At 27.8% G+C, this 17,880-nt stretch overlaps 1 protein-coding gene across 1 annotated transcript in view; it reads right to left on the bottom strand.

Annotated features, from left to right (window-relative positions):
* Positions 1-17,880, bottom strand: part of LOC111620697 (uncharacterized protein KIAA1109-like) — a 185,047-nt gene that overhangs the window by 120,437 nt on the left and 46,730 nt on the right. Inside the window, exons 9-13 of the mRNA XM_023362685.1 lie at positions 11,503-11,620; positions 10,418-10,573; positions 3,731-3,828; positions 3,172-3,329; positions 1,232-1,547 (exon numbers count right to left, since the gene is read on the bottom strand). Coding sequence (XP_023218453.1) covers positions 1,232-1,547; positions 3,172-3,329; positions 3,731-3,828; positions 10,418-10,573; positions 11,503-11,620 — 846 coding nt within the window. The remainder of the gene's footprint in view (positions 1-1,231; positions 1,548-3,171; positions 3,330-3,730; positions 3,829-10,417; positions 10,574-11,502; positions 11,621-17,880) is intronic.

Genomic DNA, 17,880 nt, shown 5'->3' with positions numbered 1-17,880 from the left:
CGTGATCAAATTTTCAAGAAACAAACGTTCGTATTGAATTTGGACTACTACTGACCAACGCTAACAGACTACCTATTGTTTAAAAGGCCCTCTGGTGGCGCAAGAAGACAAATTTTATAAAATAAAAAGCAGTTGAAACTGCATTTTTATGAATAAAAATTTGACAAACTATTTATCGTTTTATGACAAGTAAAATTTTTTTGTCATGTTCGTGGTTTTTAAGTAATGAATAAATCTTCAAAACGCGAGGCCCTTCGGACCGCGAGGCATAGGCGGTGGCCCACGTTGCCCATGCCTTATGCCGCCCTTGGTCATAGAAATGATGTAATTTGAAAATAAATTATTTATAAATACGTATGTCAAATTATATTTTTATTACAACGCAAAATATATTTAAGAGTTTACGGCCACTGTGCTGGGTGAGACGTTGTTGAAACAAAAAAAGTTATGTATTCCATCACGTACATAAACAGTATCGTAATTCGCCAAGTGCAAATCAGCAAATTCGTAAAATTTTTGTATATTTTGAACAATCCGGATAATCGAAAATCCAGATAATAGAGGTCCAGATAATCGAGGTTCTACTGTATAATTAATTGTTTGTCATAAAATAATAATCATCATTAAAACCTAACTAAACAGTATTAAAACTATTATATTTTTTTACAGATATTTTGTTTAAAATGCACATATAATGAATTTTATTATTAAATAAACGTTCAATTTTGATTCATCTGGAAAAATTAAATCTTAATCAAAATTTTGCATTACAGATGATGCTTTCAATATGACAAAACTGAACATTAACTAATATGTAAATTTTAAAAATATTAATATTTTACTTAATTAGAAATAATATATCTATATTTATTTCAGTGCTCTTTCTGTATTTCAATGCTTAAAAAGTAGAAAAAGTAGAACTTTGTAGGAAAAAATCAGGATAAGTAGGACAAATTTAAAAATAACAAAAATTATTACTTGAAGAAATATGTTCAATAAAATACTATATCATGACAAAAGCAATCTACAGTATATATATATTTGATAAAATACATGCTCATTTAACAAACAGAAAAAGATTGGGATATATACTAAATTAAGTCTATTTTATTTATTTTTTTTTTAATTAAAAATTTCCTACTAAAAAGACTATCACTCATTAGTTAAATAATAATCCTGGATAGCTTATGGCTGACTATATTAACAATTATTTTATTTATGTTATAAAAACTAAAATAAAAATTACCTTGACATGCATTATGAGTGACAGTAAAGCACCATATAAGCAAAGAACGGACGATCCAAATTCTAATTCAAGATGAATAACATCTGATGCCAGTGATGTTGGATCAAATTCTTCTGAAGATGGAGGAAGTTTTGTGCTTCTTCGACCACCATTTGGTCTTATAGGAGATAATAATAATTCTTCTTTTTCTGGAGTTGTGATATCTAAATCAGTTTGTTGTCCCATTGGTGTTATAGGATGATATGTATAAGCAATACTCAAAGCTACAAGTGGTACTGACCAGCAATCAACCCAACCAGAACTAATAAAAAATATATACTTTTTTCAATAATCAAATATTAAAAATTATATATTACTAGTTATAATCAAATTATACTTATATTTAAATTTTATTAACTTTAATCATTGTTTGTTTCATTTGTATATATTCTTATAAAATAATGTAAAATTAACTAATATATTTTATTTCATAGTTAAGTATAAGATTAGAGGCAAAAAATTAAAAACTCTACTAAAGTACTGAAATCAAATTCTCATTCTAACTCTTGATAAAAAGTTTTTACTGTTTTAGAATATAAAATGTTACATCATTAAACATTTTTTGAAAAATGTTTACTGTATATCTTAAAATATATCATTACTATATCAAAGGTGTACTTTTTAAGGCTAACATAAAAACATAAAACTATCATAATCTGGATAGAAAATTTTTCCAAAAATATTAAAATAACATTTTACATTGTCCAAGAACAAGTAATAATGTTAAAATGAATCCAAAGTAAATACTAAACTACAAATAGGAGCCTTGTTGTAGAAGTTAAGATAATATTTTCAAAAATGTGAGATTATAAATAAAAACTTATAAACTGAAATATTTCTATAAAATTATTACTCTGTTTCAATTTTCAATACTTAGACTAGCAAAAATCAGATTTTTTTATATAATTAATATGAAAATCTGATTCCTGCTAATCTAGGTATTGAAAATTGAAACAAAGTAATAATTTTTTTAGAAATATTTCAGTTTATAAGTTTTTACATATATTCTCACATTTTTGTATATTTCTATATTCTTTATTCTATATTTTAATATTTCTAATATTAAATTCATAAATTTTCAGCAAAAAACTGAATAAATTAATTAACCAAATAGATAACTAGATAACCAGAATTGCGTTTTGAATTTCTTAATTAAAGAATGGTAAATAAGTACAATAAGTATAATAAAAATTTAAAATTTTTTATATTTTCAAAAAACATTATGTCTGTATTTTACTGTTAATGTCTGATTTTTCACATCTACAGACATTAACAATGAGATACAGACATTTAAAAGACCAACGACACTTCATGAATATTTGTGGCTTCATATGCCACTAAAATTATACAGAGTATTACATTCTAATCAATCTATATAATTTTGAAATACTAACAATAATAAAATTATTTATTTTAAAAAATCTCAATTAAAAGTCATATAAATTATTTTGGTATAAAAAATTTCTTTCAAAAAGTTAAAAATTGTTGATTAATGTAAGATAATTGTTATAATCATGTTACAATAAAAAAAAAAATAAGTGAATGTTACATTACCAACATTAGTTTAATAGTATTAAATTTGATTCAAGATCAATAAGTTTTGTGATCAAATCCTTCAGGATTTGGTTACAAAATCTTTGGTGACAAAGGTGTCATCATATTTTTTGTCTTTAGAGAAGAAATATTATGATGACACCTTTATCATTAAAGATAAAGATATGTTTGATAAGAACAAAAAACAATGTTCCTCACATCATGTCATTGTAAAATGTCAGTTATAAAAAAATTTCAAAAAATAATAGTGATGATACAAAATAAAAGAATATTAAGCTTTTTTCCTAACAATTCTAAACATGAAATATTTTATACAGAAATATGATATATACCTAGGTTTACATAAATTCCTCCACTTTTTCTCATCTTCATTTTTCTTTAGAGATGAACCTTCACGATTTGTCAATTTAATATTCTTTTGCAATGTTAAAACTATATCTCTATTAGTATTAGTTTCTGGTAAATAAAAGGATAAGTCCACACTTTCACCCTATTAAAAATAATAAGCATATTTATTTTTAATCTCAAGTTAAGATCTTTATAAGATGAAAAATATACTTTAAATATTATTGATAAAGTCATTTAATAAAGCATAACAAAATAATTTACTTAATATTTTTCATTTCATGATTATTAAAATAATTATTATTAAAAAATTTAATACAATATTAATTTTTATTAAGTAATTTCTCATAATTAAGAAACATTGATAAATTTTTAAATATGCAATGACTAAATAATAACCTTTAATTGAAGCCTTTACTTAAATTATTTTAATCTTAAATATATTTTTTAAAATTATTTATAAAGTATAAAATTATACAAATAATATATAATTACATAGTATACACTACTTTCTTATAAATAGTTTTAAAAGTATTTATAATTTACCTGAATCCAAAACTCCAATGAAACAGTAGGAGGAACAAAATCAATAAAAGGTAGATTAAATGACATATCAAATAATTCACCACAAATAGCAACATGAGCTAAAGAAAAAAGAAAACTACTTTTATTTTTAAGCATTTTAATATCTTGCAAATAACAATTTAAATAACTTTTATATAATGAAATAAATAAAACGTTACATATTTATTATAATTATTAATTATATTATTAATTTTATTACTATTAAATAGTACTTAATAATGCACAGGGTGTCTTCAAAGGTATTTTTCAATTTAAAAAATTCATATAACAAGTTTTATACCTAAACAGTAAGAACTTTTGAGCTTAATAATTCTGTAACTCAGATTTTTTTTTAAGAATTTGAGAGTGCCATTTAAAACTACAGACAGAATGCAGCAATAATCAGAAACCAAGATTGCAACCAAACAGGAAAAAGTTCAATGTATCAGTTGCATGGCTAACTGGTATGTTGGATATGATATCATTACACTTTTTTCTCTAAGAGTAGATTAAAAAATTATGTATCAGACAATAGTGTCTGATGTTGCTGAATTAAAGGAAAGAACCACCAAAGCCAAAGAGCTCCAGTTAATGATGACATCTTGGGAACACAAAGACAGAACTTGATCATCATCTTGATATATTATATGTAACCAATGGTACAAATATTTAAAATTATTAATAAACAGTAAAAGCTTTATGAGTTAGAGAATTGAATTTGTTATTTTTACGGAACCATTATGCTAAAAACAATTCATGAAATCAGAAAGTATTTTTATTAACATAATGTATATAGTAATAATTAATTATAATATATAAATTATTATTAATAATATGTTGCATTATTTATTAACAAAATCTCAATAAATGTTACGCATCTAAAACAAGTGAAATAACTCAATATTTTATTTAATTATTTTTATCATTTGCTGCAAAAAAGAACTTTATCGAAAATTAAAGGATGCAAGATAATTTTCTTTAAATAGTAGCAAGTGATAACTAATTCTTCATTTGGATTTTAGTAATTATAGTTATTAACTACAGTGGAACCCCAGTTAACGAACGTAATCCGTTCCACGAGTCCGTTCGTTAACCGAATTGTTCGTTAACTGAAGCAATTTTTCCCATAGAAATTAATGCAAATACAATTAATCCGTTCTAGACGTCAGTATTTTTGTAATTTTATTTGTAAAATGGGTTTTCTTTAATGAAAATATAGGAAAACGTGCTCATAAACAGTCGATCTAGGTTAAATTTTCGGAAAAAAGGAAAGATTTGACGGGTATAAAAACATCACATACGATCGTTAAAGTTCTAAAATGACAGATAGCAGAAACAATATGCTAAATTATGAGCGAAAGGCTTATATGTTTATCAACAATCTCTGATCAGAGTTGACGAAGAGGTGTCAAATAAACGCTTCGGAACAAATCTTTCTCGTGACCTGATCTGGTTTCGGTTTTCACCTGGACACAAAGAAGAAAACAATCGGGAAGCGAGGAATGGGATGCAGGACTAACCGTAAGGTGAGATTCAAGAAAGAAATACTATAAAAACCCCGAATCTCAAGGTCAAAACGCAGTTTTCCTAAAAGTTCTATGGCGATTAATCTGTGTCATCGTCATCTGGATTAAGCCTGAAGTCATGCCCGCTAAAATTTGTATTGTGTCTCACGTACTGCTCCAGTCGTTGCAGCTCTGTCACCTACCATCGCTTCTCTGACAAAGCGAACCCATCTCGTCCGCTCTGGGGCTATGACTAATCAGCTTGCACTATCGTAGGACCAGTGATACGCCACTCCTCAGTGCGGAGAGAAAATACTGTAGATAAGCCATTTCCAACTACCTCAAATATGTAAGCATTTTCCAGTTCTAATAAACGATTTTCACTGTAAAAAACTTTGTCATCTTTGTCTCCTCCGCCACCACCAACGTACGAATGGATCCTAGACCATCAATGACACACAACTGATTAACTGATTAACTGATTTTCCCTAAAAGTCGGCAAGCTTACAAATTTGACACAAAAAGCCGTTAAGTTCGTTATCCGAGACAAAATTTTTGCAAAATAAAAGTTCGTTAACCGATTTGGTCGTTAACCAGAACGTTCGTTAACCGGGGTTCCACTGTATATAAAATTATGCTTAATAACGTATCTATTCCTCATCTCTAATATTCACAATACAACACATTCTCTCCATAACTCTTGTTATTAGATAATGATCACACATGTAATAATAAGCATATTAAGCAGGTTAAATTATATTAAAATATGCAATTTATATAATAATAAAAACACTTGATAGAAATTCAAATTACTTGTCCTATTTATAAAAATAAGAACTGCATCATTAGTTGTTTTATTTAACTTTTATTAAGTTAAATAAAACGACTAATGATACAGTTCTTAATTTTATAAATAGAACAAGCAATTTGAATTTCTATCATCAAGTGTTTTTATTATATAAATTGCATATTGTAATATAATTTAACCTTGGAAGTTTTACAAAAAATACTTTAAATAACTCGGTTTTTGAAATGTAATTGTTTGTAATAAATTCAAAATTACAAGCGGGTCGACAGGAGAGGGGGCATTTTTACTGGATCCAGATCTGTGTGATAAAACATATAAAGTTTAAAAAAAATCAATTCAATTAACGTAATTTCAAGTGCATAATTAGAGAAAATGTAAATATAATAATCAGAGAGCATCACTCATAGGAAGAGATAAAAGAATCCTTACTAATCCTTATCAATTGGGTGACATACAAAACAGAGTGTGTGGTGTATTATCTGGGTACTCCCTCCTCTAAGGTTTTCATATCTATTCTTGTCTTTCATCGATCTAATCTTGAGATTAAGAAAAGACGAACAGACGGACGACAGTGAGAATTTATAGGTCTACAATTTTTCTAAATTGCAGCCCAATTACTAATATGAGCGTAAATTTAATTTATTTAAATTAATAAAGGTAATACCCAACAGGAGAAGAGAGAAAACTTCTTCAAATACTTAAGTGAAAGCAAGAAACAACATTGAACGTACGTAAACAAACAATATAAACATGTATAAAACAAGTAGCAGACAGTAAAATAAAATAAATAAAAGTACATTAATTAAATAANCAGTTCTTAATTTTATAAATAGAACAAGCAATTTGAATTTCTATCATCAAGTGTTTTTATTATATAAATTGCATATTGTAATATAATTTAACCTTGGAAATAAATTGCTTATTGTAAAATAATTAAAACTGGAAATATATTTCTGCTAAACAGATCTGTGGACTGACTTTTTCCAATGAGAGAAAACACATTGATCTTTAAAAAGCTATTCAAATGAAAAAAATTCTCATGAAACCATACAATTTCAAGACTTTAAAGAGAACAATCTTCACTTCGCTTTTCTGTTCAATATTTTTTTTGTCATGTTAATTAATTTTATTTAGCCAGTATTAATAGTTAATAAATTAGTTTTGTGTTCCCAAGATAATGATAAATTATTTTATCCATCCCAATATAATTTTTTTATAACATTTAAGCAGATTAAAAAGATGATTTTATTAATGCTTTAGTAAGAAAGTGTTATCAAAAGTCCCGAGAATAAACTGTTCAAAAATATTAGATATTGATAAATTGTTCAAAACAAAAAATTTAATTAATAAGCTTTGAAGCCTAAAATAACTTGATAACAACAATGTGAATTTATACTTACTTATTTCATGACATTACAACATTATTATAAAAGATATATTAGTGCATATGTATATATCTATTATAATAATAAAGATGTATGGTTCAGAAATAGCTATCTTTTTAAAAATATCATAAAGAACATAGGAACATTGAAACTCTCATGGCCCCTTGTGGAGAGCAATAATGCATAATCAAATTCTTGGCCTCTTTGTGCTCTCTAAGCGGTAAGGGGCCTAAAACTACAAATAAAAAAAAATCAAATCTAACATTTAAGTTCTAAACAGAAAAAAATGTACTGTTTTGTAATTTCTTAATATAAGCATTTCATAGATATTATCAGCTCATCAATAAAGAATTAATAAAAATACAACAAACTAATGAACAGAAGGTACAATCTCTAAACTAATATAAAATATAAAAAATTAATTAATAATAAATACTAATATTAAATATAAGAAAATAATTAATAAATATTGCAAAAAATTATAAGCTTTATGATACTGAATCTTAAAAATCCATAAATATGAAATTATAAAAAAAACAGTACAACTACTATAAAAGTAGATTTTATAAATCAATCAGAATATAAATATCTAACTAGTAATTGAGAAGAATTTGCCTCTAATTATAATAGGATAATTAATTAACACCCTGATATTTATAAAAAAAATACAATGTACAATTTTATTGCAAAAACCATGCAGTATCACTGGTAAATTATGTTATATGATTTTTTAAGTATCTTTGCAATCAAACATTCTCTAATACTGTAATTGTAATACAGTAGACCCCCTATAACAGGGGTTCATATAACATGGATTCGTATAACATGGTGAAAAAATTGCGATCATGTTTGTATAACACGCTAAAAGAGACTCATATAACACAGTAAAACATCATCGCCAACTCATGCTGCGACAGGATTGGTCGAATCTGGACCAATAGCAGATATTGTACAAACCGTTGAGTTTAAATGAGCAGCAGACCTACTAAAAACCATTTATTATTTAATGCCCATACAAATTATATTTATATTAATGATGTCTCCAAAATTCAACAAATTTTTCACAAAACAATAACTTATCGGAAAACACGCGTCCACAATTCGATGACAAGCTCCACGACGAAAACAAGCTTAAGCAATGGCGTCGTCGAATGGTGCACACTCGGTAAGTAATCCTATAATTTTTTGTTTATAGCATAGTTTATATGGATTATTCCCAAAAAATTATATGTGTTTTGGAAATGTTGAGTCAAATTAATCTAGAATTGGTTAATTTTATGGAAGAAAACCTTTCAAACAGCCATAGCCCCTAAACTGCACATGTGCTGGGCTGTGATTGGCTCATGTATGTAAGTGACTTGTACAACACAGAATTCATATAACACGGAATGTATCTACTGTGTTATAAGGTGGTCTACTGTATTTAATAAATATTACAATTACAATTTTAGTTGTTTAATTTACAATTTTAACTGTTTAAAGTTTTATCAAATAACTAAACAAATTATAATGTTCAATATGACTAATATATCACACCATTAAATACTATAGCCACATACTAATGTGAGATCCAGGAGTTAATCAGAAATAATTAAAACAACTAACTGTTTAATTGTTGATATGTGGGAACGTAATTATGTATATGAGTCTCATGGTGCAAATCTGACAACAAGGCAAATTCTCATTGCTCTAGCTGGCCCAGCAATGACACATTCAAAGTGTCATCTTTAGAAAACATAAGATCACCTGACCAAATTCTCACATCAGAGGAATAAATAACAGCTGCACACCCGATCTACAGTGCGGACTTCCCCAGAAGAAGGAGCCATAAACTATGGCTTGTCTCGCCATACTCCAGGCAAACCCTCTCCCAGAAGTGCAAACCCTCTCCCAGAAGTGGACGGCAACCAAGAAGCAACAAGATAAACTTCCGTCTGTCCCAACTTTCATCCTCCCTATGAAGACCAACCCTTTTCTAAGAGAGGTCAACAATCATCTACCCAACAGAGGTATTTTAGAATTGTAAACTCTTTCTCTTGGTCAATTGAGATGTTAGCTTTAGTCAGTATATTGCAGGTTATTGTATCATATGCTTTTCTTTTAGTTTATTAAATTTGTTGTTCAGTAAGCTGACATTGATTTCAATTATTCGAACTGGACATCTTATCAACTTACCTGAAGACCTCCCCACTTAACATAAAGTCCTCCAATAAAACGAATTGAGCATAATCATGAGTTAAAACGCAAACTACAACTATCCCAACTGGTGTCAGGAATCCTAGACAATCGGAAGATCTTGATGATCTTCCTGTTAAGCTCAACTAAAGCCATCCAGTGATGCTGTGAGTGAGACTTACCGCCCTGATGTTGAGAAAGGGTTTAGAGCTTTACTCTCTAATCCTTGGCTTCTCACACTAATTGAGACAATTGAAAAGCTATTTAAAGTTTATTAAAAAATATATTGTAACTTTAATTTCTTTAAATCATTTATGTGTAAAATTCGATTTATGTAATTATCAATCATCAACAAACAAAATTCATGTTATATGAATTACAATNCTTGGCTTCTCACACTAATTGAGACAATTGAAAAGCTATTTAAAGTTTATTAAAAAATATATTGTAACTTTAATTTCTTTAAATCATTTATGTGTAAAATTCGATTTATGTAATTATCAATCATCAACAAACAAAATTCATGTTATATGAATTACAATTAATTTGTTTATGTGATATATAATGATTACTTATTAACAAACATTTTAAGTAAACCTAATCATTTTTATTTTAAATTAACTAAATGAGAGCAAACTTATAAATCAAATTGAGCCTTAGCTTAAAATATTAAAAATGAATAACACATTAGTTTTCATTCAAATCATTTACAGTATACAAAAATTTAAATTACAATATAAAATTACAAAGGAAATTAAATTAAAAATTAAAAAAAAACAAATGAAACTAAACTTACAATTTTCTTGATGTTGTGATGAGCAATCTATCCAATTATGTTCATTTGCAACTAATACTAATTCAAATTCTTTCAAAGTAATATTAAAATGCCATGTATATGGAACAAATTTTAATAAATCTGGTCTTGATTTGCTAGACCAATCTTCAATTAATGCTATAAAGATAAAATGAACAACATTGAAGAATATTAAAATTTATAAATTCTTCTTTAAACATGTTGCTTTTATATATTTATAAAAAATATTAATAAATATTACTTAGTCATGACTAAAAATTATATTTAGATAAAATAATAATATTTTCAGTTTTATGTCCATAACATTTCATTTATATTCTCATTTTAGGTTAAGATAAATATAATGTAAAAAATGCATTTTGAATTATTTTTCATTAGATAATTCTGTTGGATTATTATAAATAATCCAACAGAAACATACATACTAAAAAGCTGGCAATGTTGTTGCTGAACTTTCCTGGCATTCATCATTTATTTTCACTCCTAATAATTGCTACCATTATCTTTTGACTTTCACATTTGCATAAAATTACCAATATGAATGATTACTCATAAAATGGGGGTCATTTAACTATTTTAAAACTTTACCCCCACATCTTCAACTTATAAAGATATTTTGATCTAATTTTGATGAAATTATAAGTAATAACACAAAAAATATTTATCTTAAAGAATTTCATTAAAAAAATAGTTTGATATGATGGAACACATCTATGAAAATATATGTAAATAAAGCAAAATTTATTTTATTAAGAGAGAATTTAAAGAATAACAATGAAATTTGTGGACAACACAATGAAAGTAATTAATCAATGTATGTAGTCATCAACAAACAAAAGCATGTAAAGTTTTTGAATATGTTCCATGTTTTCTTAACATAATCTGAACACTGTCAGGTGCATCAACTAGTATTATATATTTTCAAAAATTATGTAAGAATGCTATAATCATATGTTGTTATAATAATTTAAAATAACAGTATACTACTTAAGCATTATATTTTACTTAAAGTGATGTAAGAATAATGAAAACTATATTAAATATGTTATACTATGTTTTAAGATTACCTTGAAAAAATGATTTGTGTGCATATATCAACTGAACAGTAGCCTTACACCCAGTTAAATTACAAGTCCAGTCTTGATATTCATTCCAAATCCTTGGGTATTGTATTTGAACATCAAACTGTAAATAAATATATTAATTTTTTTAATGTTTATTTATTACATTGAATTGAATTAATAATTCAATTATTTTTAAAAAACACAGCATGTTTTAGTTGCTAGTGGAAAATTTTTAAATAAAAACATTATTTTTATTTAATTAGTAGAATTGTATATAATAATATTCAAAGTCAATATTAATTAAGATAAAAATTCAGTTGTGATATATATACAGGTATCCCTTGGTTTACTCCAGCTCAATTTACACAGATTCACAATAATGCCGCTGCGCAATTCACCGTTTTGCGGTGTAATTCCCTGATTTTCCCTATGCTAGACTGATTTTCATTTCAGTGTTGACGTATTTACCGAGCCACGACATTGTACATTCGTTAAAACAAAGATTTTTATTGAATATACTTATTTTTTCTGTTTAATATTATTGGGTATGTATACATTTGCATTAAATTAATATTAAAATACTAAACATTTATGAACCCACAAGTCAAGTTATTAAAGTTAATAGTCCAATAAATGGTGTCCGAATCCATAGTGCCAATGAATGTATCCCGTATCAGTTCGTTCAGGAAAACACCTTACGACGCAGTAGCACTTCCGGCGATCACAAACTATCGTTAGTGAGACAAATCTACTTCTCGTTGGCCAGACGATACTTTTTTGTTAGCCAGACGATATCTATCTCTCCTTAGCCACCTTGAATTTTCCTGCTCAAACTGACCTTATATATGCGCTACGGCGACCGGTGGTCGACCAATCAGTGTCTCCGCTCGTCCGTAGCTCTACGTCGGGTTAACGTATCCTTTCAACTATGGAAAGTTTGACGGATGAACTTTGTGAGTTAGACAATGATTGGGAGTGAAGTGCAAATGTAAAAAGGAGCATCATCACATCCATTTGACCATATTCCGAAATTCTCAATGAAAGAAAACAAAAATGTAAACAATTAAAGATTGATAATTTTTCCGAAAAATGTAAGAGATCTGAAACTAAAACTTTTTAATAAAAACATTTCACTTTATTTTATGATAAAATACATTTTAAAAATTAAATTTATTTGTATTTTGCATTATATGTATTAATAAACAAAATTATTTGCATATTTTTCACTTACATAGAACCTAACCCTATACCTCAGTGTAAATATGGTTCATTTTACAGCGATTCGATTTGTGCTGGCTTTTGTAGGAACAGAACTGCGGCATAAACCGAGGGCTACCTGTACATACATTGGTATTTATAGACACATAAACATTTATAATAAGAAACAAGATATTAGATATATTAACACATTTGTGATAAATCAGACTTCAGCATAAACAATTTAATGTCGTAATATCAACTTTCACATCTGGGAGTAAATCATTTGTTAAGTTCTCAGCAGTAAAAGCAATGCTTTCTTATAACCTCTCAACCTACTATCTCAATTTCTCCAAGTAAATATAGCCAGAAACTGAAAGTTTAGGCAGTCGTCGCCAGTCCCTCAATGGAATATCATCCCTTATCTAGTGCCTAATTTAGTGCCAACAAATATACCTAATTCTTGTGGATACTTCAGTTCAATGGATACTTCTTCATCTACGGGTACACATTTTGAAGACAAACTCTATCTCAGGGGACAAAGGTACATCGCTATACGATCAAGAACACCTCCCAAGAATGTGCACCAGACTATTTTCGAACATCATCATCCAATTTATCTCCACGTGAATCTCATATAAACTCTCTCTCTTCTCTCGCAACCACTTTCAATTAAAGATCCCTTGAAGTTAAGGCCTAACAAACTGTAATGAAACTATAAATTGTATCATGTTGCCTATGTAATTAAATTGTTATTAGTTGTTAACTTGGTACCCTAGTGATTCACTTCTAGTACACTGTCTCTCAACCCATCTCCATCCCAAATCCAATCGCCTGTGTACAAAACTGCTCATGGGACCGAATCAACATGCCATCTCAGCTTCCGTGTCAATTGGGACATGATGGTGTCAGTCCTGACGAGGCACTAAAGAGGTGCTGACCCTCCAGTCACACATTTGTTTTCAGTTGATGTAATTCTGCATTATGTAAAGGTTCCATGATGCAAAAGCACATCAATTGGCAGCAAACATGTTAATGAATGATTTGGATAACAAATTGAAAAATTAATATATATAAAATTAATATTATTTAATTAATCTTAGCATTTCTCAAATCAAACTTCCTGTTTTCTAATTTCTTAGGAATCCATTTCAAAATGTGAAATGTGAATTTCTTATAATTAAAAACATTAGTTATAAAGCATCTTTATTACAATTTTTACTGTAATACCATTACAGTAAAAATTGTAATAATATTAAATATAAAAATTGTAATAATCTCTCTATAATTACAAAAGGATGATATTGAAATGAAATTGCAAGTAAAGTTAAATTATAATATATGAATAAATTAAATGTTTTAAAACAGAAATTAATATTAACATAAAGTTAACAAAATTATCAATAATAAAGTTGATATGTAAAAATAAATTAATTCATTCATAATTTAAATTTCATATTTTTTTAATGTACAAAGTACATCTAATAAGTTTGGAGACTGAATTTATAAATTAAAATAAAAGTATTTTGCAGAAATGATTCAATTTAGTATCAGTCTTCAAAATACATTCTTCCATGATCTATACAAATTTTTACATGCTCTGTTAATTTATGTATGCCCTCACAAAAAGATCTTTTTTGAATGTTATTTATATCCCTCTGTACAACCTCTTGAATTTCCAAAACTGATTAAAATTTTCTCTCGTTCAAAGCATATTTTAATTTGGATAACATCACTCTCAACTGACCATTTCCTGTTTCCAAATTAAAATTTGCTTTGAAAGAGAGAAAATTTCTATCTCAAATATCCAAGAGGGAACCAAACAGCATTCCAAAAAGATTCTTTCATGAGGGCATATAGAAATTACTAGAATGTCCAAAAATTTGTATATATCACAGAGGAGTGTATTTTGGAGACTAATGCTATTGTAAATTGAATCATTTCTGCCAGAAACTTTTTTATTAAATTCAGTCCCCAAACTTAATAGATGCAACTTAAACAGGGGTGTGCAAAAGTAGGTATACAGTTGAGAATCTAAAAAATACAAATGTTTGGTGTTCATTATTATTATTTTTATTATCTTTTATTAGTTTGTATTCCTTATTTATTTGTGATTTAATTTGTACATAAAAATGTTTTTTCTTCCTATTTTCTCCCTGTATGTTTTTTTTCCATAATAACAACTGCATACCTACTTTTGCACCCCCTTGTATATATAAATAACATACAGTAGAGCATCATTTATCCGAATCAATTGGGGACTGGGGTGGTTTGGATAACTTATTTTTCGGATAACGAATCATGTACGAAAAAATATATTAATTTATCCCATGTTNTGTTGGCCAGAAGATACTTTTTTATTAGCCAGAATTATTAGCCAATTTCTATGATATGAATTTCTATGATATGATTTCAATGATATCTACTTCTTGTCAGTCAGATGATATCTATCTCTCCTTAGCCATCTTGAATTTTCCTGCTGAAACTGACCTTATATATGTGCTACAGTGACCGGTGGTTGACCAATCAGTGTCTCCACTTATCTGTAGCTCTATGTCGAGTTAATGTATCCTTTCAACTATGGAAAGTTTGACAGATGAACTTTGTGAGTTAGACAATGATTGGGAGCAAAGTGCAAATGTAAAAAGGAACATAATCACATCCATTTGACCATATTCTGAAATTCTCAATGAAAGAAAACAAAAATGTAAACAATTAAAGATTGATAATTTTTCCGAAAAATGTAAGAGATCTGAAACTAAAACTTTTTAATAAAAACATTTCACTTTATTTTATGATAAAATACATTTTAAAAATTAAATTTATTTGTATTTTGCATTATATGTATTAATAAACAAAATTATTTGCATATTTTTCACTTACATAGAACCTAACCCTATACCTCAGTGTAAATATGGTTCATTTTACAGCGATTCGATTTGTGCTGGCTTTTGTAGGAACAGAACTGCGGCATAAACCGAGGGCTACCTGTACATACATTGGTATTTATAGACACATAAACATTTATAATAAGAAACAAGATATTAGATATATTAACACATTTGTGATAAATCAGACTTCAGCATAAACAATTTAATGTCGTAATATCAACTTTCACATCTGGGAGTAAATCATTTGTTAAGTTCTCAGCAGTAAAAGCAATGCTTTCTTATAACCTCTCAACCTACTATCTCAATTTCTCCAAGTAAATATAGCCAGAAACTGAAAGTTTAGGCAGTCGTCGCCAGTCCCTCAATGGAATATCATCCCTTATCTAGTGCCTAATTTAGTGCCAACAAATATACCTAATTCTTGTGGATACTTCAGTTCAATGGATACTTCTTCATCTACGGGTACACATTTTGAAGACAAACTCTATCTCAGGGGACAAAGGTACATCGCTATACGATCAAGAACACCTCCCAAGAATGTGCACCAGACTATTTTCGAACATCATCATCCAATTTATCTCCACGTGAATCTCATATAAACTCTCTCTCTTCTCTCGCAACCACTTTCAATTAAAGATCCCTTGAAGTTAAGGCCTAACAAACTGTAATGAAACTATAAATTGTATCATGTTGCCTATGTAATTAAATTGTTATTAGTTGTTAACTTGGTACCCTAGTGATTCACTTCTAGTACACTGTCTCTCAACCCATCTCCATCCCAAATCCAATCGCCTGTGTACAAAACTGCTCATGGGACCGAATCAACATGCCATCTCAGCTTCCGTGTCAATTGGGACATGATGGTGTCAGTCCTGACGAGGCACTAAAGAGGTGCTGACCCTCCAGTCACACATTTGTTTTCAGTTGATGTAATTCTGCATTATGTAAAGGTTCCATGATGCAAAAGCACATCAATTGGCAGCAAACATGTTAATGAATGATTTGGATAACAAATTGAAAAATTAATATATATAAAATTAATATTATTTAATTAATCTTAGCATTTCTCAAATCAAACTTCCTGTTTTCTAATTTCTTAGGAATCCATTTCAAAATGTGAAATGTGAATTTCTTATAATTAAAAACATTAGTTATAAAGCATCTTTATTACAATTTTTACTGTAATACCATTACAGTAAAAATTGTAATAATATTAAATATAAAAATTGTAATAATCTCTCTATAATTACAAAAGGATGATATTGAAATGAAATTGCAAGTAAAGTTAAATTATAATATATGAATAAATTAAATGTTTTAAAACAGAAATTAATATTAACATAAAGTTAACAAAATTATCAATAATAAAGTTGATATGTAAAAATAAATTAATTCATTCATAATTTAAATTTCATATTTTTTTAATGTACAAAGTACATCTAATAAGTTTGGAGACTGAATTTATAAATTAAAATAAAAGTATTTTGCAGAAATGATTCAATTTAGTATCAGTCTTCAAAATACATTCTTCCATGATCTATACAAATTTTTACATGCTCTGTTAATTTATGTATGCCCTCACAAAAAGATCTTTTTTGAATGTTATTTATATCCCTCTGTACAACCTCTTGAATTTCCAAAATTGATTAAAATTTTCTCTCGTTCAAAGCATATTTTAATTTGGATAACATCACTCTCAACTGACCATTTCCTGTTTCCAAATTAAAATTTGCTTTGAAAGAGAGAAAATTTCTATCTCAAATATCCAAGAGGGAACCAAACAGCATTCCAAAAAGATTCTTTCATGAGGGCATATAGAAATTACTAGAATGTCCAAAAATTTGTATATATCACAGAGGAGTGTATTTTGGAGACTAATGCTATTGTAAATTGAATCATTTCTGCCAGAAACTTTTTTATTAAATTCAGTCCCCAAACTTAGTAGATGCAACTTAAACAGGGGTGTGCAAAAGTAGGTATACAGTTGAGAATCTAAAAAATACAAATGTTTGGTGTTCATTATTATTATTTTTATTATCTTTTATTAGTTTGTATTCCTTATTTATTTGTGATTTAATTTGTACATAAAAATGTTTTTTCTTCCTATTTTCTCCCTGTATGTTTTTTTTCCATAATAACAACTGCATACCTACTTTTGCACCCCCTTGTATATATAAATAACATACAGTAGAGCATCATTTATCCGAATCAATTGGGGACTGGGGTGGTTTGGATAACTTATTTTTCGGATAACGAATCATGTACGAAAAAATATATTAATTTATCCCATGTT

This window comes from Centruroides sculpturatus, unplaced genomic scaffold (genome assembly GCF_000671375.1).
Source record: "Centruroides sculpturatus isolate CEXI.00-Female unplaced genomic scaffold, Cexi_2.0 scaffold243, whole genome shotgun sequence".
NCBI lineage: Eukaryota > Metazoa > Arthropoda > Arachnida > Scorpiones > Buthidae > Centruroides > Centruroides sculpturatus.
This window is presented reverse-complemented; position numbering and strand designations above follow the sequence as displayed.